At 37.5% G+C, this 22,024-nt stretch overlaps 1 protein-coding gene across 1 annotated transcript in view; it reads right to left on the bottom strand.

Moving 5' to 3' along the window:
- Nucleotides 1–3,516: 3,516 nt before the first annotated feature.
- FRRS1 (ferric chelate reductase 1) overlaps nt 3,517–22,024 on the bottom strand; it is a 52,877-nt gene continuing 34,369 nt past the window's right edge. Inside the window, exons 9-16 of the mRNA XM_040232240.1 lie at nt 16,887–17,000; nt 14,614–14,726; nt 11,769–11,855; nt 7,233–7,330; nt 6,930–6,988; nt 5,666–5,809; nt 4,487–4,548; nt 3,517–4,402 (exon numbers count right to left, since the gene is read on the bottom strand). Coding sequence (XP_040088174.1) covers nt 4,310–4,402; nt 4,487–4,548; nt 5,666–5,809; nt 6,930–6,988; nt 7,233–7,330; nt 11,769–11,855; nt 14,614–14,726; nt 16,887–17,000 — 770 coding nt within the window. The 3' untranslated portion in view covers nt 3,517–4,309. The remainder of the gene's footprint in view (nt 4,403–4,486; nt 4,549–5,665; nt 5,810–6,929; nt 6,989–7,232; nt 7,331–11,768; nt 11,856–14,613; nt 14,727–16,886; nt 17,001–22,024) is intronic.

Raw genomic sequence — 22,024 nt, 5'->3', positions numbered from 1 at the left:
TGTCAACAGACAAAATTAGTGAAAAAGAAAAGTAAACAGGTTAGCCTCAGCAATGGAAATCCAGTAAGGATATGTAGTTGAAAACCAAACACACCAAGGTTCATCTTTTCCTTAAACAAATGTTTCCTTGTCAAATGTAATTTATTAACCTTTAAGCCCCTCATAATTGAAAATTAGAGGAAAACATTTTAGTATACATTTAACTTTCTATGTTTGTGTGCTCAGTTGCTCAGTCATGTCCAACTCTGTGATCTATATATTTTTTTTAATGCTTTAAATGTGTATGCATGCATGCTCAGTCACTTTAGTCATATCCAACTCTGCAACCATATGGACAGTAGCCCACCAGGCTCTTCTGTCCATGGGACTTTCCAGACAAGAATATTGGAGTGGGTTGCCATCCCTCCTCCTGGGGATCTTCCTGACCCAGGAATCAAACTGAAATCTCCTGCATTGCAGGCAAATTCTTTACCACTGAGCCAATAAGAAGGGATGCTCACTCAGTCGTGTCCAACTCTTTGTGGTCCCATGGACTGTAGCCCACCAGGCTCTTCTGCCCACAGAATTCTCTAGGCAAGGATACTGGAGTGGATTGCCATTTTTTCAACTCCAGGGGATCTTCCGACCCAGGGATCAGATGCAAGTCTCTTGCATCTCCTGCACTGCATGCAGATTCTTTACCACTGAGCCACCTGAGAAGCCCTATGCTTTTATATAAAGACATTCAAAAAGAAAGCTTAGACTGTAAGTAGCCTGGCACTTATAGAACATGAACACGTAAACATCACATCTCAAACCCTAAGCTACTTATGATAAACACCTACAAAAAGGACAAAAACATATCATTTTACCCAGAAAAAGCTGTAAGATACATCACTGAGGCTATTACTTATACCAGATAGAATTTAGGTCCTTGCACTAATCGTAATTTTTTTTTAACATAAAAAAGTTTAGGAAGTGAGAAATAGATTTAAGGGACTAGATCTGATAGATAGAGTGCCTGATGAACTATGGACTGAGGTTCCTGACATTGTACAGGAGACAGGGATCAAGACCATCCCCATGGAAAAGAAATGCAAAAAAAGCAAAATGGCTATCTGGGGAGGCCTTACAAATAGCTGTGAAAAGAAGAGAAGTGAAAAACAAAAGAGAAAAGGAAAGATATAAGCATCTGAATGCAGAGTTCCAAAAAATAGCAAGAAGAGATAAGAAAGCCTTCTTCAGCGATCAAGGCAAAGAAATAGAGGAAAACAACAGAATGGGAAAGACTAGAGATCTCTTCAAGAAAATTAGAGATACCAAGGGAACATTTCATGCAAAGATGGGCTCGATAAAGGACAGAAATGGTATGGACCTAACAGAAGTAGAAGATATTAAGAAGAGGTGGCAAGAATACATGGAAGAACTGTACAAAAAAGATCTTCACAACCCAGATAATCATGATGATGTGATCACTAATCTAGAGCCAGACATCCTGGAATGTGAAGTCAAGTGGGCCTTAGAAAGCATCACTACAAACAAAGCTAGTGGAGGTGATGGAATTCCAGTTGAGCTGTTTCAAATCCTGAAAGATGATGCTGTGAAAGTGCTGCACTCAATATGCCAGCAAATTGGGAAAACTCAGCAGTGGCCACAGGACTGGAAAAGGTCCATTTTCATTCTAATCCCAAAGAAAGGCAATGCCAAAGAATGCTCAAACTACCACATAATTGCACTCATCTCACATGCTAGTAAAGTAATGCTCAAAATTCTCCAAGCCAGGCTTCAGCAATACGTGAACCATGAACTCCCTGATATTTAAGCTGGTTTTAGAAAAGGCAGAGGAACCAGAGATCAAATTGCCAACATCTGCTGGATCATGGAAAAAGCAAGAGCGTTCCAGAAAAACATCTATTTCTGCTTTATTGACTATGCCAAAGCCTTTGACTGTGTGGATCACAATAAACTGTGGAAAATTCTGAAAGAGACGGGAATACCAGACCACCTGACCTGCCTCTTGAGAAATCTGTATGCAGGTCAGGAAGCAACAGTTAGAACTGGACACGGAACAACAGACTGGTTCCAACAACAGACTGGCTCCAAATAGGAAAAGGAGTACATCAAGGCTGTATATTGTTACCTTGCTTATTTAACTTCTATGCAGAGTACATCATGAGAAACATTGGCCTGGAAGAAACACAAGCTGGAATCAAGATTGCCAGGAGAAATATCAATAACCTCAGATATGCAGATGACACCACCCTTATGGCAGAAAGTGAAGAGGAGCTAAAAAGCCTCTTGATGAAAGTGAAAGAGGAGAGAAAAAAAGTTGGCTTAAAGCTCAACATTCAGAAAATGAAGATCATGGCATCCAGTCCCATCACTTCATGGGAAATAGATGGGGAAACAGTGTCAGACTTTATTTTGGGGGGCTCCAAAATCACTGCAGATGGTGACTGCAGCCATGAAATTAAAAGATGCTTACTCCTTGGAAGAAAAGTTATGACCAACCTAGAGAGAATATTCAAAAGCAGAGACACTACTTTGCCGACTAAGGTCCATCTAGTCAAGGCTATGGTTTTTCCTGTGGTCATGTATGGATGTGAGAGTTGGACTGTGAAGAAAGCTGAGTGCCGAATAATTGATGCTTTTGAACTGTGGTGTTGGAGAAGACTCTTGAGAGTCCCTTGGACTGCAAGGAGATCCAACCAGTCCATTCTGAAGGAGATCAGCCCTGGGATTTCTTTGGAAGGAATGATGCTAAAGCTGAAACTCCAGTACTTTGGCTACCTCATGTGAAGAGTTGATTCATTGGAAAAGACTCTGATGCTGGGAGGGATTGGGGGCAGGAAGAGAAAGGGACGACAGAGGATGAGATGGCTGGATGGCATCACTGACTCGATGGACGTGAGTCTGAGTGAACTCCGGGAGATGGTGATGGACAGGGAAGCCTGGCGTGCTGCGATTCATGGGGTCGCAAAGAGTCGGACACGACTGAGTGACTGAACTGAACTAAACTGATGCTTCCCTAAACTTTTTATTTTAAGAATATAGAGTTTTGCTTGTTTTATCTATCTAAGATAGTTGTGTTCATTTGTTACCAGGTCACAGAAATGTAAACAGAAGTATCAAACAATGGTTTATTAAATAACATGGTTAGAAAACAGATAGAACCAGAAAATAACAACATTGGTCCCTAATTTCAGTTCTAACCTATAACTGTGATCATTCCCTCAAAGGCAGAAATTTTTCAAATAAATATTAAGAGCTGGTGAATTTTAAGGGGTATGCCACCCCAAGATATTAAGTACTGAAAATGAATCAGCACAAGGAAACAGGAGCAAAGTAGTAGTGTTAACGGTGCCACCCATTGGCTAGAAATCCCCATAGCAAATATGAGAGCCAATCATAAAAGAGAAATTACTGAAATAGGAAGGAAAATAATACTGATGATTCTAATTCATTGTAGTATCAGAAACTTCTAACAAAACAGAATCATCCATATTATTTTATTAGCACAAAAGAAGAGAGTAACTCTTAAAATGCTCACAAGAATGAATTTTATTAATTTTGAAATGCAAGTCTACAATCTCCAAAGACTAAGACTTTATCTCATAGTCAAAACAATTAACATATAAAATGTCATTTTAGCTCTGTAGCTAAATATATGAAGACACTGAATCAAAGATGCACACGTGCTTTCACTGTTAAGAAAGAAATTATAATATTAATAATATATTCAAATGTTAATGAAATGGTGTTAACCCCACTTTTGCCTTTATCAGGGAAGTAACAAAATACATAAAACAAAGGACATGTCTAAAAAACTGGACTGAAAAATACGTTTCTCAAAAATTCTTAGGAAAGGGGAAAGGGAAAAAGTCCTAAGAAAGACCATTCATAGAAACTAGTAAAAAATAAATGTTTTCTTTAAAGTACAACAGCACCTTTAAGTCCAAAAGATATTTACCTTAATACAGTCTCCATTTTATCCTAATGACATCCTTTTGTTTTTCTAAAACAGTTATTTTCTTAAATGCTAACATTATTAAAATTTCAGCATAAAAAATATTTGAATTATTTCTCCTCAAACATAATCTTCCCATTAAGACTCAGAATAATATATAAAACCTTATATCAGTTTATAGTCCATAGGACCCTACTGAATGTTGATCTCTAAAGATCAGATTTCAGAATTTCTCTATAGACATGATCTGATCTTCCCTAATTAGAATTCATGAATACATTCCAGGCAGTCAGGACAGGCATCACGTTGTTTGGCTTGATGGTGATTATCACCTGGTCTGCAAAAGCCAAGGTGTTCGCTCGCTCATAGACGGTTGATTGCAGATAAGAACATAGTGAGAAAAGTCAAATTCCCACAAACATAAATTGCTAACACCACCTTTTTAAAAACATAACCCTAAAAGAAAAAAAAAATGAGATATGAAAAAAGGAAACTTCAATCACTAAGGTTTGTGCCAATAAATAAGAATAAAGAACTTACTTCTGCTTCAGCTGCGGTAAACGACTGGAGGATCTGAATTCTATCATCATCCAGTATTTCAACTATCAAGAACAAGAATAAAGGTTTGTAAGGCCAGTGGGTATGCAAGTAAACTCATTCTCAAAGAAAGCCCTGATTTGGAGCATTGGCCAATTTCCAAGATGTACATTCTTGCATTTCAAGAGACCAAACGTGGCAAACTTCTTGCATGTTTAAGGCTCTTACAAATCAGGTCAAGCTGGCTACAGGATACATGTGAAAGGACTTTCTTCTAGTCAGAGTTCTAACAATCCAAGTGTTAAATGCATATATATTTTTTAAATAGCAAGCCATAATCTAGTGGTTATCAAAAGTCCCTTCAGGGGTCAAACCCACACAACATTGTAAATCAACTATTCCAATCAAAAAAAAAAAGATTCAAATCCTATGTATGTTACCCTATCAAGAGCCAGAAAATGGTAGGACAGTTTTTACTACTCAGTTCCAAAAAAGCTGCTGAGCACACACACTAGACAACAAAGAGGTTTTGTTTTTAGAAGGCCACCTTAGGACACAAAGGACAGTTAGCCTAGAAACCAGGCTAACATGTCACTGATTCTCTACTAATCTCTCCACTCCTAATGGCTACAGGTATCTTACCCTGCCTGGCACTGGGGCCAAAATGGACCTTACCACTAGAGAGAACTGGCAAAGTATTAAGTCCTTCTTACGTAGCATGCTGGTTAGCTAGCTATATATAATGCAGATGGCAACTTAAGTGATAGCACACAGGAAGTCTGTTCAGTAGGTAAAATTAATCTGCAGCTTTGCCCTGTGTTAACTATGGATGAGCATCTCTTCTTTCTCCATCTCAGGGGTCTCTCAGCTCCAGTCATTCAGGGCTCTCAGTTCATTCTAGCCCCATGTCAGACCAGCATGCAAAGTGAAAAAGTACTCACAAAGAAGGCATCTTCCCTAAAAGCTTCCATCTTTCCCTTGCATTTTACTCACAAATTCTAATACTAATGAATATAAAAAACAAAGGCAGAAAATTTCCACTATTTTTATCATAGACTGAGTGATGGAAACAAAATTTAGTAAGGTACTATGTAAGAGTCAACCATTAGTGTTGAGAAATTAATTATATTCCAACAGTTTGTATAAAAGTGATTCTACAACACTGCTCTTTGAGCAGGTTACCTTTTCTAGAGAGTCGGTAAGCATGTATCTCCAGAATAATCTCTGTCCCAACGTGCCAGGCTACAAATCCAATCATTGCATAGGTTTTCCATGGGCCAGGAAGATTCAGTCCTGGCAAATCCATTCCCAGGAACATTGCTGCCACTACATTTATAAGAAAATACACATATTCAAATACAATTCAAGAGGTAATTATATATGTGTGTGCATACATGTGTGAATTATATCAAGTGAAATATACTAAAAGAGTTTATGAGATGAATTAGATTAATAACTAAGACCAAGTAGTTAATTTAGTTTTTATTCTAAGACTAGAAAGGCTAAGATGGGAAATTATAATTACAATCTACCAATTGTTAAGAAAGAGGTGCCCAAACTTTTGAAAATGTTTTAAGTCTGCAATGTAGAAGGGGGAAAAAGTATGGAAGCCATTTCTGACTATACCTCCTCTTCCACGTAGAAATGTGAGGGCAGGAGATCAGCTTAGGTATTTATCACATAAAGCATCACAAGGAGACATAGATGTAAAGAACAGACTTTTGGACTCAGTGGGAGAAGGGGAGGGTGGGATGATTTGAGAGAATAGCATTAAAACATATACATTATCATATGTAAAATAGATGGTCAGTGCAAGTTTGATGCATGAAGCAGGGCACCCAAAGCCAGCGCTCTGTGACAACCCAGAAGAATAGAGTGGGGAGGGACCTGGGAGAGGGGGTTTAGGATGGGGGCAGGGGAACACATATATACCGGTGGCCAATTCATGATGATGTATGGTAAAAACCATCATAATATTGTAAAGTAATTATCCTCCATTAAAATTAATTTAAAAAAATACTACAGAATCATACTTGATGTTTGACAAACACCTTGCCCTGGAAGGTACCATTCACAAGGAGAAAACCTAGAGACAGAGGGCTGGGTCCCCAAGCTTATTTCAGCCCCATCCATGACAGACCCTCAAGCTGAGCTGCTTATATGTTTGGTCATCAGCATAGCTTATTCTGCTGGCAAAGGCAAATGCTAAAAAGAAGTCTTAAAAGGAGGGTTTTAAAGTCATTTTTAAAACCTTGAAACTGAAATAATAGCTTAAATAGTTACCTTTAGAAATTACTTTCTGGATTTCAATGCTTAAGACTGATTTCTCCTCAATAACCAATTACTCCAGTTACTAATGCATCTAAAAGTCATCTAAGCCAAATTACAACTTGCAGTATAAACAATTTTCAATTATATATGAATAAGTGGCATCACAATTACTTACCTGCTATTATTCTAGCAGCTGTTCCCATACTCCAATGAGTCCAGTTAAACATTTTCCTTCTACCAAATAAAGAACCAGTCAGTAGTCTTTAAAGTGATGGAACTACAATAAATTCCCAAGAGAATAAAAAGCATGTAATTTCCCTTATTGCTTAGGCATCAGCTATCTGAAATACATTTTAAAACCTTTTTAAGTAAATATAATTTATCACTGAATTTTATAAAATGCAAAAAAAAAAAGGAATTGGCTTGCCAATTAATGATATCTACCTTAAGAGCATTTATAAATAAAGACTACAAGTACCTTGGGTCATGTAAAGGTGGTCTGAAAGCTGCCAAAAGAAGCTGAAGAACTGCTAAAACCATCACTATAAAACCAAGGTATGGGTGATAACCTGCATGCTGAACAAAGTTATATCATTTTAATGATATTAATCTTACCCATCAAATCCACAAATTAAAAATAATACACACAGAAGCAGTTTCTTAGGGATTTTCTCTAGCTGTAAACATTTAATAATAATAAACACTGTTCACTGAGTGTCTATGCCAGGCACATACTTTATACACATCATCACTAATGCTTACTCTGATGCCTAATGGTTAGTTATCAATATCCCACTTCCACAAATGAGGGAACTGAGGCTCAGAGATGGTGAGGAATGCACCCAGGTCCACACAATGCATAAATGGTTGTGATGGAATCCAATCACAGAATGCTGCCCCTTTCCACCAGTATGTTAGATGACCACTAACACCAGCACAGCCATCTGAAGCCCACCGAAGACTAGTTTTCATTCCAATCCCAAAGAAAGGCAATGCCAAAGAATGCTCAAACTACCGCACAATTGCACTCATCTCACATGCTAGTAAAGTAATGCTCAAAATTCTCCAAGCCAGATACATGAACCTTGAACTTCCAGATGTTCAAGCTGGTTTTAGAAAAGGCAGAGGAACCAGAGATCAAATTGCCAACATTCACTAGATCATCGAAAAAGCAAGAGAGTTCCAGAAAAATACCTATTTTTGCTTTATTGACTATGCCAAAGCCTTTGACTGTGGGGATCACAACAAACTGTGGAAAATTCTGAGATGGGAATACCAGACTACCTGACCTGCCTCTTGAGAAACCTGTATGCAGGTCAGGAAGCAACAGTTAGAACTGGACGTGAAACAACAGACTGGTTCCAAATAGGAAAAGGAGTGCGTCAAGGCTGTATATTGTCACCCTGCTTGTTTAACTTCTATGCAGAGTACATCATGATAAACACTGGGCTGGAAGAAGCACAAGCTGGAATCAAGATTGCCGGGAGAAATATCAATAACCTCAGATATGCAGATGACGCCACCCTTATGGCAGAAAGTGAAGAGGAACTAAAAAGTCTCTTGATGAAAGTGAAAGAGGAGAGTGAAAAAGTTGGCTTAAAGCTCAACATTCAGAAAACAAAGATCATGGCATCTGGTCCCACCACTTCATTGCAAATAGATGGGGAAACAGTGGAAACCATGGCTGACTTTATTTTGGGGGGCTCCAAAATCACAGCAGATGGTGACGGCAGCCATGAAATTAAAAGATGCTTACTCCTTGGAAGGAAAGGTATGACCAACCTAGACAGTATATTAAAAAGCAGAGACATTACTCTGCCAACAAAGATCCATCTAGTCAAGGCTATGATTTTTCCAGTAGGTCATGTATGAGTGTGACAGTTGGACTATAAAGAAAGCTGAGAGCTGAAGAACTAATGCTTTTGCATTGTGGTACTGGAGAAGACTCTTGAGAATCCCTTGGATTGCAAGAAGATCCAACCAGTCCATCCTAAAAATCAGTCCTAGGTGTTCATTGGAAAGATTGACGTTGAAGCTGAATACTTTGCCCACCTGATGCAAAGAGCTGACTCATTCGAAAAGACCCTGATGCTGGGAAAGATTGAGGGCAGGAGGAGAAGGGGATGACGGAGGATGAGATGATTAGACGGCATCACCAACTAAATGGACATGAGTTTGGGTAAACTCTGGGAGTTGGTGATGGACAGGGAGGCCTGGCATGCTGCAGTTCATGGGGTCACAAAGAGTCAGACACAACTGAGCGACTGAATTGAACTGAACTGAAGACTAGTTAGTATCTGCATTTAAGGAACAATCAACCCAGTGTATCGTAATTATTTGTTCAGACCTCTATGTTTCCCGGGGCCAAAGATTCTATGTGATTCCTTGTAACCCATGTGACTTGGGCTTCCAGGTGGCACTAGTGGTAAGGAACACACCTGCCAATGCAGACAACATAAGAGATGCAGGTTCTGTCCCCGGGTCGGGAAGATCCCCTGGAGGAGGGCATGGTAACCCTCTCCAGTATTCTTGCCTGGAGAATCCCATGGACAGAGGAGCCTGGCAGGCTACAGTCCATGAGGTCGCAAAGAGTCAGATACAACTGAAGCAACTTAGCAGCAGAAGCAACCCATGTGGCTTAACAGAGTCTAGTCACTCAAAGGTCTCAGCCAAGAAAAACCATCAAGGCAACATCTTGATAGTTTCAGCTGCACCCCTCCCTCAGTGATGTGTGTCAGCTCAAATCAACAGAGTGGGATTAGACCACTTTGCACAATTATGGCATTTAAAAACTTAAGAGAAGGATTACAAAGATGCTCTAATCCATAATACATTTAGATAGAGGGATATCTCAGTCTATTGTCACTGACTACCATGCTTGGGTAGGCTCTAAAATCTGTGACCTAGAACAAGGCCATACGGTTTCTAAGCCAAGATAGGAAACTTCTGCAAATTAGGAACTAAAAGTTGACAGACAAGCACTATAAAACTTTCAAACTGTGGACTCAGTTATACAGATAAGTTACAACCTGGACTTGAGACGAAAATTGTCCCTATCTAATAAAAAATAGTAATAGCAGCGACAAAATTCTTTTATGTTTAGAATGTGCCAGGATCTATTTTAAGTGCATTCAGTTAATTAACTATCAACCCTCAGAAAGCCTATGAGATAGATACTCTACTATCTTCATTTGAGTAAACTGAGGGACAGAGAAGTTAAGCAACTTGCCCAAGGTATCTCAGGTAATCAGTGATGACATGAGGATTCAAATCCAAGGGTCCAGCTATAGAATTATGCTTTTTACCACCCTTGTCACAACTACAAAGACAACAAGCTACAAAGTTTATAAAGTAAGCATTACACTTGTCACAAGTACCTGGAGAAAATAAAGTCCCAGTGTCTCAAGTCATATCAGAAAATCTTCATAATTTCCTTTAAAAAATAGGTTGACCAGTCTAAAAATACTTAAAAAGCATAAAGAAGGTTTCCTAGTAATATCTATGACCCAAGATTCATCCATATTTACCCTTGTAGCAACAGCCCAAATTGAAATATTAAATTTTGATATCAAATTCTGACTGGCTGTTAAACTAGAAGAGTATACTGGAAACTCAGTTTAGGTACATCTCTGATTCTCAATAAGCCTCATTCATTCATTTGATAAATATTTACTGACATGTCACGTACCAGAATCTGATCTGAGTGTTATAGATACATTAGCAAACATACCCATAAATACCCCATCTCTCATAGAGTTCACATACTAGTGTGAGACGACAAAAGAAAAAATACATTATTTAAGTAAATTATATTAAATTACATAAGGTAAACATTTCTTTAGGAAAAAAAATAGAGCAGAGCAGGGCTCTTTGAGAAACTATCATTTAAGCAAAGACTTGCAGAAGGTAAGGGAGTAGAGGACACATGACCTAGGAAAAAGAAAGAATCTTTGTAAAGACTACAAATCAGTAACATGCTGAGAATTAGCCAAATGTGAAATTAAATGAGCTATGGGTGAGGAAAGGAAGAGGAGACCAATCCAGAGAGTACCTGGAAACCAGTCATGGAGGACTTCAGCTTTAACTTGGGATAAAATTGAGACATTAGAGAAACCAGTTTGGGGCATAGGAATGATATAAGCTGATTTACATTTTTTAAAAATCACTCTGTTTCTTGATTGAAAACAGATTGTACATGGGCAAGGGTTGAAGTAGAGAGACCAATTAGGTACCTATTGTAACAATTTAGGCAAAAAGATGATGTTGGCTCAAATCCACGGAGTAGTACCAGTGTTGGTTAAAAGTGCTGTTATTTGACATGTATTGCCAATGAGATTCCCTGATGGAATTGACACAGGGTGTGCAAAAGAGCAGAGTTAAGAATAATTCCAAAGTTTTGGCCCAAGAAGGGAACTGCTTGAGATGTCTTGGACACGCAAGTTGAGTTTCTGAGTAGCCAGCTGGATGTGTGAGTCTCCAAGTCAGGGCAAAGGTCTAAACTTGAGATCCACATTTGAGAATAAGCCTCCATTTCTTCTTTAATGACACAGGATTATCATCAGTAATGACTTTATTTGAGGTTTAAAGTTGAGAGCACATGTAAAGCACTTAGCATGGCTGCTCCCATAGTAGGAATACAACTAATATTAACAGTGATAGTCACAGTATTAGAGAAAACCACTTAAAGTGTTCATGTTCCTTAGATATCATGCTTTCAACTTTCACCATTCTATAGTGAGAAAATTCATTAATACTACATATATAGTTAAAATTCGAGACTGTCTAAAAAAACATTCCACTACCAAGTAATCTGCACTAACATTCTAACTCCATCCCTGACACCAACCATGTGAAACACTCATCAGATGATTCAAAACAGAGAGAAAGAGGGACATGAAGATATATCTTTTTAGGCATCATTTGAGAAAAAAAAGCAGCAACCTCCTTTGGCATCAAAATGAATTTTAAATATATAAATATAATAAAAAAAACATTCTGTTTAAGATCTACTTACCCAGTTCCAGCCTCCTCTGTAAATAAAAGGCAGAAGGAAAGCAATAAAGGTGAGGGCAGAAGTCGTGAGCATGAGAGTTCGATGTACCTGCAAGAGTGAAATGCCAAATGAGAAGAGAGAGAACCACAAAAAAGAAAGAAGCTGGTGTAACCATGAAGATGAATGGATACCACAGAAGTTATCCATTCAGTTGACATCTAACCACAATTTGTTGTCAGTTAAAAAAAAATCTTACTATAGCATTGAACTTTAAAGAAAAGTCTAAGCTGCCAACCTCATCACTCAAAAGCATCTGCCAAGACTTCACCTGCACAGAACAGCGGGAATGGATATTTTCACACACAGAGAGCACTTACTTGCCAAACTCATTTCCTTCCAAACACATTTATTAAGTTCCACCACCAAGCAAACTGGTTACATACAATGAAACTGCAAGGATATAGAAAATACTGTTTCCTGGGGAGCTTGGGGTTTAATTGCACAGATAAGAGAAACATATTTGAAATATATAATTCATTATTCAAACAAGAAGAATACTGAGAGTGAAAATGGGCACTGATAGTGGATTATTCCAGGATAACTGGTGCAAACCAAAACTACCCCAAAGATTGTAGGACCTATGGTCACTAAATATAGTATAGATATACACACATATATAGTCACCAGAAAGTAGGACCTATAGCCAGGCAATATGTGCAGATATTATAGCTTTGAAGACAGTGGAGGACTTGAATTGGTTGAAAGGGAGACAAAGATTCTTCCAGTTGGGAATATCCACATGAGAAGAGGAAAAAGAGAGAGAGAACAATCAAAGGCAGAGACAGACAGGAGCAAGACATACGACAATCAGTAGTGAGAACAAATAAAACAGATTAACACTGCCGGCCAAAACTGAGAAATGATATTAGACAAAGTAAATCTTAAAAGCTACAAATTTACATGAAGTTTCAAGAAAACCTTCTTCTAAAGTCAAAACTGTTACAATAGTGATATTTTTTTCTACAAGCAGACATGCACATTCTATCTCAACACATATTTGTTGATCTTTCACTGTATACGCAAATATCCATACTCCATGACAAATGAAAGGTAAGGTTTGTTTTATTTTGTTTTGAGGGGTATTTATTGACCTTTGCCCATGTTTCTATTAAAAGACTGCCTCCTCATCCCCCAGGGAAAGGACAGCATGAAAAAGGACACTTTCAATTTCTCTTCCTGCCTACACAGAAAATACATAATCTTGACTGACGAGTCAAGGCTGTATATTGTGACCCTGCTTATTTAACTTATATGCAGAGTACATCATGAGAAACGCTGGGCCAGATGAAGCACAAGCTGGAATCAAGATTGCTGGGAGAAGTATCAATAACCTCAGATATGCAGATGACACCACCCTTGTGGCAGAAAGTGAAAATGAACTAGAGCCTCATGATGAAAGTGAAAGAGAAAGTGAAAAAGTTGGCTTAAAACTCAACATTCAGAAAATTAAGATCATGGCATCTAGTCCCATCACTTCATTGCAAATAGATGGGGAAACGGTAGAAGCAGTGACAGACTTTATTTTGGGGGGGCTCCAAAATCACTGCAGATGGTGACTGAAGCCATGAAATTAAAAGATGCTTGCTCCTTGGAAGAAATGTTATGACCAACCTAGATAGCATATTAAAATGCAGAGACATTACTTTGCCAACAAAGGCCCACCTAGTCAAAGCTATGGTTTTCCCAGTAGTCAGGTATGGATGTGAGTGTTGAACCATAAAGAAAGCTGAGAGCTGAAGAATTGATGCTTTTGCACTGTGGTGTTGGACAAGACTCTTGAGAGTCCCTTGGACTGCAAGGAGATCCAACCAGTCCATCCTAAAGATCTATCCTGGGTGTTCATTGGAAGGACTGATGTTGAAGCTGAAACTCCAATACTTTGCCCACCTGATGCGAAGAGCTGACTCATTTGAAAAGACCCTGATGCTGGGAAAGATTGAAGGTGGGAGGAGAAGGGGACAACAGAGGATGAGATGGTTGGATGGCATCACTGACTTGGTGGACATGAGCTTGAGTAAACTCCAGGAGTTGGTGATGGACAGGGAGGCCTGGTGTGCTGCAGTCTATGGGGTCGCAAAGAGTCAGACATGACTGAGCGACTGAACTGAACTGACTGATGAGTGAGGGACTGCCTAACGGTCACTAGCCCATCAACCAGAGGACAGACTGCTGCTTTGCAGCATAGTGAGCAGCCACTGTTTCTTTCTTCTGCTTTGCTGCCTTCCTGGGCTTTCCTGATTGCTAAGCTGATAAAGAACCCACCTGTCAATGCAAGAGACACAAGAGATGCAGGTTTGATCCCTGAGTCTAGAAGATCCCCTAAGGAAGGAAATGATAACCAGCTCCAATTTTCTTGCCTGGAGAATCCCCATGGACAGAAAAGCCTGGTGGGCTACCAGCCTATGGGGTCGCAGAAAGTCAGACACGACTGAACATGCATGCCATGCCTTCTTGGACCCATCTGTACTCAGTGCAGTGGGTGAATGCTCTTCTAATCTTCTTTTGCAACTAGACATGTAACTCAAGATCATGTTAAATGAACCCAAGGTCTGTGTTCCAAAGAAATACACATGGTGATAATACATGCTCCAACTCAGCCTGATCCTTCATAAAGCTGTCTTTATTTTTATCTCCATCAAGTATCTTATGTCTATTCTCAGTTGGTTAGGAAACCAAACGGCAAAAAGAGATTACAAGGATTCCAAAATTACAACTATAACCACCCAAAAATCCACTTAATTCATATGTTTTCATCTTGCAACATTTAAGTAATATGGAAACTGCATTAAACTATTTCTCCACCTACCTGAAACCAAGCTGCGTCACCAAATAAAGCCTTTGACCAAACAGGTTTGAAGAACCGGGCAATCAGTACACCTACACTAACAGTGGTCATCCATGCCACAAACATTAAGGCACCTACAGGTGAGAAAACGCAATGGTTGACAACACAGTCTAATAAAGCTGTTTCTTAAATGACCAATCCAAATGCTTAGAAAATGTAAACAATCAACAGAAGACATTCAGCTAACATAATAAACACAACCTAAATATCAATGCTTTTACCACCGCTACTACTTCTACTAGCCAACACTTTCAAAGCTCTTATTTCATGCCAGGCACTGTCTCCAAGTACTTTATGCATATTAATCTAACTGATCCTAACAACAATTCCTATAAAATATCTACAATTATTATTCCAGTTTTGCTATATGGGGAAGGAAAGCATAGAGAAATTAAGTAACTTGCCCAAGGTTATAAGTCAGAATTTGAATCCAGTCTTTTTTTAATTAATTGTGTGGTTAATCATTACATTAATACAGCCTACCTATAGCTTTATCAGAATCATCTCACATTTTACTCCTAAAAATAATGGAAAACAAACTGGCATATTATTTCTGAATCCAATTACTGCTCAACTAGAGCTACTAGTAGAAGCTAAATAACAACAATAAAGATATTTTCAAGTTTTACTGAAACTCCCACTAGAGTGGATAATTCTGGAGTATATAAAGGTAATACACCTATTAAGGAAAGTTCCCTGCTAGTATTAATATTTTATAAAAGTACAGTATAGTACAGTATACACTTACACTATTCTCCTATTTTTAACCTCATTTTTCAACAATAACTGGACTTCTTTTCAAATGGAATCAATTTTTACTTGTACAACCAGAGTACATCAGAGCCTTATTTCTAGGCTACTGCTCTTCCTACTTGATTCCATTTATTTTAAGTATGTGATACATAATGATAGCACTGAGTTACTTTGTATACCCTCAAATACTTGTACGTTGACCAGTTCTTCAACAACAACAACAAAAATTACATCTTTGAAACCAAGTGAAAATGTTAGTTGCTCAGTTGTGTCTGACTTTTTGCGACTCCGTGGACTATAACCTACCAGGCTCCTCTGTCCAAGGGATTCTCCAGGCAAGAACACTGGAGTGGGTTGCCATTCCCTTCTCCAGGGGGTCTTTCCAACCCAGGAATCAAACTTGGGTCTCCAGTATTGCAGGCAGATTATTTATCATATAAGCCACCAGGGAAGCTTTGAAACCGAACTACTGTTATAATTAAACAATCACAATCACAAACTACTAATTTATTACCATTTATTTTAATAAATGGCATAATTAAAGTCTCATAAAAGTTAATTCACCCAATAATACTCAATCCTGGCTGTAATTAGAAACAACTTTTTGGGCTCCAAAATCACTGCAGATGGTGACTGCAGCATGAAATTAAAAGACACTTACTCCTTGGAAGAAAAGTTATGACCAACCTAGATAGCATATTCAAAAGCAGAGACATTACTTTGCCGACTAAGGTCCATCTAGTCAAGGCTATGGTTTTTCCAGTAGTCATGTATGGAGGTGAGAGTTGGACTGTGAAGAAGGCTGAGCATCAAAGAACTGATGCTTTTGAACTGTGGTGTTGGAGAAGACTCTTGAGAGTCCCTTGGACTGCAAGGAGATCCAACCAGTCCATTCTGAAGGAGATCAGTCCTGGGATTTCTTTGGAAGGAACGATGCTAAATCTGAAACTCCAGTACTTTGGCCACCTCATGTGAAGACTTGACTCATTGGAAAAGACTTTGATGCTGGGAGGGATTGGTGGCAGGAGGAGAAGGGGACGACAGAGGATGAGATGGCTGGATGGCATCACTGACTCGATGGACGTGAATCTGAGTGAACTCCAGGAGTTGGTGATGGACAGGGAGGCCTGGCGTGCTGCGATTCATGGGGTCGCAAAGAGTCGGACACAACTGAGTGACTGAAGTGAAGTGAAGTGTACTTTTTAAAAATTCTATTGATAAATATCTTAAAAGCTCCCCTGGTGATTTTAATATAAGTCAGGGTTAAAACCACTGAAATACCCCTACTCTCTTTTTGTGAAAAAAATAGCAAACATTAAGATAGATAATGCTACCTGCAATGTTGTTGCCTAAACTTAGAAGATTTATGGATATTTGCTAAATTGTGCCTGTTATCATTCTCAATCTAAACAGCATTAAATTTATCCCACAAAGTTAAGTTTATTCCACAAAGTAGTGATAATATTATACATGTAACTTACCATGAACCTTCAGAAGGAGTAAAGAACGGGATCCTCCTATGTTCTTTGGATCACCTGTCACATTGTATTTTTCATATGTAATCAAAGGTTGCTGAGAATGCTTATGAATTCGACCTGAAATTTTTTTTTTTAATGAAGATGAATTACTTTCTCAGGAGAGAAGGAATGGAGAGACAATGACATGGCTTGAAAACAAAATTTCTTAAGGTAATAAAAAATAAATTTCAGTAGAGATGATATATAATATTATATACTGACATTATATTAATGCAACATGTATTATAAATATGCAACATGTATTAATGTAATATTAATATATAGTCTTAATATATTATAATAATATTCATTATTTATAAAATAAAATCTATAATGTATAGAACTATTCCAGCTAGTTTGTTTATGTCACTATGAATGCATGTGTCCATTCTGGGAATCTATCTTACCGGAATATTCCCTTTTTAACCAAAGATATATATACAAGAATGTTCACAGAAACATTTCTTTACACTGGCCAAACAAATTCAATCAAGCTAAATGTCCATCATTAGAAGAATGAGTAAACAAATTATGGAACATACATAAATTTTAGAATACAAGTGTCAAAAATAATTAAGAAATTTGATATGGTGTGAATCTTTGTCTCAAGTAAGTATTAGACCACAGACTACATTTCGATGACTTCCAAAAAAAAATATGTATACAGGTTATTTATCTAACTAAAATTAAGCAAAATAAAAATTAACAAAAGAAAGCTAGGAAAAAGTGGTCCAGCTAGATATTTATAAAACTCTTCTAAAAAATCCTTAGGATACATAGGAAGTCAAAACTAAAATTACAAACCTTTTTAAACAAATAACAATGAAGGCACTTTATGTCAAAACACAGGTGATATAATTAAGGTACTATTCAAAAGTTTTTAATCATTCTAAAGCATTTTCTTTAAAAAATTTAAGAAGACTTTGAAGTAAATAATTTATTTAAAGATGCATTTAAAACTACAAAACATAACCTAGGACACCAGAAAACAAGATGGATTAAAAATAAATGAATGAAGTTAATAAACTAGTCAGTCTAAAAATGAGAAAAAATTAATTCTGTAAAAGCCAATAAAATTGAGTTTTTGGTAAATCTGACCACAAGATAAAAAAAAAATCACAAACAATATTAGAAATGAAAACAGTGACATAGCTACTGATATGAAGATATTCCTTAAAATTATATAAAAATGCTATATACAACTTTAAGTCAGCCAAAAATATTTCAAAATCTAACTGAAGTGGATGAATATCTGAGAAAATCTAGAATTACAAAAATTGATCAAAGTAGTAGCAAATCTGGAGAATAATAACAATAAAATTTTATTGAATTAGTCAAATATTTCCATCCCTAAGTCTCAGGCTGTTATATAAATGAGTTCTATCATACAATTTAAAAAAATTTTTAACTTCAAAAATTCATATTTATTTAAACTCTTCTTGAGTTCTTTCTATAAGATTAGCATAACACTGAAACCAACATGAGATAGGCATGCACATACACAAAAACACACATATCCCACAACCATACATCAAAAACATTTATGAATATAGATGCAAAAAGCTTAAATAAAATATTAGTGAATTATATTAATCTGCATTAAGGGAATAATAAGACATGATCAAGCACTTTCATCCCAGGAAAGTAAGAATTGTTCACTGTTCAGACATATACAAAAGTAACAATCAACTATCATCTCAGTTGCTGCCTAAAAGACAGTAGATGAAATTCAGCACACACCCATGACAAGAACTCTTTGTAAAGGTAGAGAACTCTTTCTAAACACAATAAAATATATTCCCCCAGAAAAATACAATAAACATGATACAACACTGAATATTAGAAGCAATTCCATAAAAATCAGGCATAAGACAAGAATATTTGCCATATTACACTATCATTCACACTTTTCTGGGAGAAGTAAGAAATGCAGTGAAACAAGAAAAGAAAGAAAATGAGGGCTACAATATGCCAGCAAATTTGGAAAACTCAGCAGTGGCCCCAGGACTGGAAAAGGTCAGTTTTCATTCCAATTCCAAAGAAAGGCAATGCCAAAGAATGCTCAAACTACCACACAATTGCACTCATCTCACATGCTAGTAAAGTAATGCTCAAAATTCTCCAAGTCAGGCTTCAGCAATACATGAACCATGAACTTCGAGATGTTCAAGCTGGTTTTAGAAAAAGCAGAAAAACCAGAGATCAAGTTGCCAACACCTGCTGGATCATGGAAAAAGCAAGAGAGTTCCATAAAAACATCTGTTTCTGCTTTATTGGCTATGCCAAAGCCTTTGACTGTGTGGATTACAATAAACTGTGGAAAATTCTGAAAGAGATAGGAATACCAGACCACCTGACCTGCCTCTTGAGAAATCTGTATGCAGGTCAGGAAGCAACAGTTAGAACTGGACATGGAACAACACACTGGTTCCAAACAGGAAAAGGAGTACGTCAAGGCTGTATATTGTCACCCTGCTTATTTAACTTCTATGCAGAGTACATCATGAAAAACGCTGGGCTGGAAGAAGCACAAGCTGGAATCAAGATTTCAGGGAGAAATATCAATAACCTCAGATATGCAGATGACACCACCCTTATGGCAGAAAGTGAAGAGGAGCTAAAAAGCCTCTTGATGAAAGTGAAAGAGGAGAGTGAAAAAGTTGGCTTAAAGCTCAACATTCAGAAAACGAAGATCATAGCATCTGGTCCCATCACTTCATGGGAAATAGATGGGGAAACAGTAGAAACAGTGTCAGACTTTATTTTTGGGGGCTCCAAAATCACTGCAGATGGTGACTGCAGCATGAAATTAAAAGATGCTTACTCCTTGGAAGGAAAGTTATGACCAACCTAGATAGTATATTCAAAAGCAGAGACATTACTTTGCCAACAAAGGTCCGTCTAGTCAAGGCTATGGTTTTTCCAGTAGTCATGTATGGATGTGAGAGTTGGACTGTGAAGAAAGCTGAGAGTTGAAGAATTGATGCTTTTGAACTATGGTGTTGGAGAAGACTCTTGAGAGTCCCTTGGACTCCAAGGAGATCCAACCAGTCCATTCTAAAGGAGATCAGTCCTCGGTGTTCTTTGGAAGGAATGGTGCTAAAGCTGAAACTCCAGTACTTTGCCCACCTCATGCGAAGAGTTGACTCATTGGAAAAGACTCTGATGCTGGGAGGGATTGGAGGCAGGAGGAGAAGGGGACGACCAAGGATGAGATGGCTGGATGGCATCACCGACTCGATGGACGTGAGTTTGAGTTAACTCCAAGAGTTGGTGATGGACAGGGAGGCCTGGCGTGCTGCGATTCATGGGGTTGCAAAGAGTCCAACACAACTGAGCGACTGAATTGAACTGAACTGAACTGAATGTCATTATTTGCACAAAACACAATGTTTTATCTAGAAAATCCAAGATATTCATTTGGAAAACTAGCTGGTTACTTTCAAAATAAGCATTCAAAAATCAATAACTTTCCTAAATATCAACAAATTGAGAAAATATTAGAAAAAAATTCCACTCACAATAGTATGTAATAGAAATTTATTAAATACCTAGGAACAAGGTAACAAAAATAAATAAGCCCTATAGGAAGACATGAAGAAAACCTCAGGATCTGAATCAATGCAATTTCCCAATATATTCCTGGATAGGAAGACTCAAAGATGCTGATTATCCCACAAATTAATCTAAAATTTCAATTCCAATCATAAACCCAATAAGATTTTTAATGAAACTTAACAAATCATTTCTAAACTTTATCAAGAAGAGCAGATACACAAAGAGGAGGCAAGAATTCCTGAAAAAAAAGAAGGCTAGGAGAGGAATCATGCTTTATCAAAACTTACAACCTATTATTCAAATAGTACAGTAATAGACAAATGGATCAATGGAGAATAAATTAGAAATAATGTGACTTACTGACAGATTTTAGTGTATGATAAAGAACCTTTAGAAACAGTAGAGAAGAAATGGACTGTTCAAAAACTAGTGTTTGGACACCTGGTTATTCATTTGGTGAATACAATTATATCATGTCTTATTATACCAGAGAAAATCAGAGATAAAGCAGAAAATTAGAAGTTTTTATAGTGAATACCTAGTGACTAGTGTCAAGAAAAAGGAGACAATAGCTATCAGAAGTTACAAAAATGTCAAATAGAAGATAATAAAAATAAATTATTGAAAATTACAAGGAAGGCTTTGAAGAATCTAAAAATGTTGCATTAGTACAGTGGTAGTGATAAAAACCAGACCACATTCTTAACAGCCTGAGAGTCAAGTTGGAAGAAAAGTGTTTTTAAACTGAAGTTCCATGGAGCCATGGACTAACATGAACTTAACCTTCATTAAAGCAGAAATCCATATAATTTTGGTGTTCCATTGCATGGCTCCATTATAAATTTGGTGTTTTGCTTTAAGGGACATTGAGTTCATGTTTAGCACTGTGATGCCTCAATGGTTAAGAATCTGCCTGCAGTGCAGGAGATGCAAGTTCAATCCCTGGATCAGGAAGATCCCCTGGAGAAGGAAATGGCAACTCACTTGAGAATTCTTGCCTGGATAATCCCATGGACAGAAGAGCCTGGCGGTCCACAGTCCACAGGGTCACAAAGAGACAGACGCAACTGAGCGCATGCATACAATGCTTTCACTTCACTTCCTACAGTGTTATTCCTAAATTGCCAAAATAACAGGTCGCGTGATAATGGGGTCTCTACTTCATTAATTATCTAAGTTGGTAGATTTTCTAATTATGAATAACTTATTCACGCAGATGAGTTCTGTCTTTCAGTTCAGACTCAGCATTTCACATGATGGCTTATTTCACGATAAGACAAAGCTTTCTGGGGGTAAAATAGCAGTTAAAACAAGGATTTAAATGGGTTTTACTAAATATGACAATACTTTTAACTCTCAATTATCTTTTGTTTGCTTCTGACCCCTTTTCCTAGGTGATTTCTCCCATTGTGGATCATTTCTCAAATTTTTCTCTTTTTTAATATAAATTTACTTATTTTAATTGGAAGCTAATTACTTTACAATACTGTATTGGTTTTGCCATACATCAACATGAATCCACCACGGGTGTACACGTGTTCCCC

The sequence above is a fragment of the Oryx dammah genome, unplaced genomic scaffold, assembly GCF_014754425.2.
Source record: "Oryx dammah isolate SB20612 unplaced genomic scaffold, SCBI_Odam_1.1 HiC_scaffold_28, whole genome shotgun sequence".
Taxonomy (NCBI): Eukaryota; Metazoa; Chordata; class Mammalia; order Artiodactyla; family Bovidae; genus Oryx; species Oryx dammah.
Note: the sequence above shows the minus strand (reverse complement) of the source record. Positions and strands in the feature narration are given on the sequence as shown.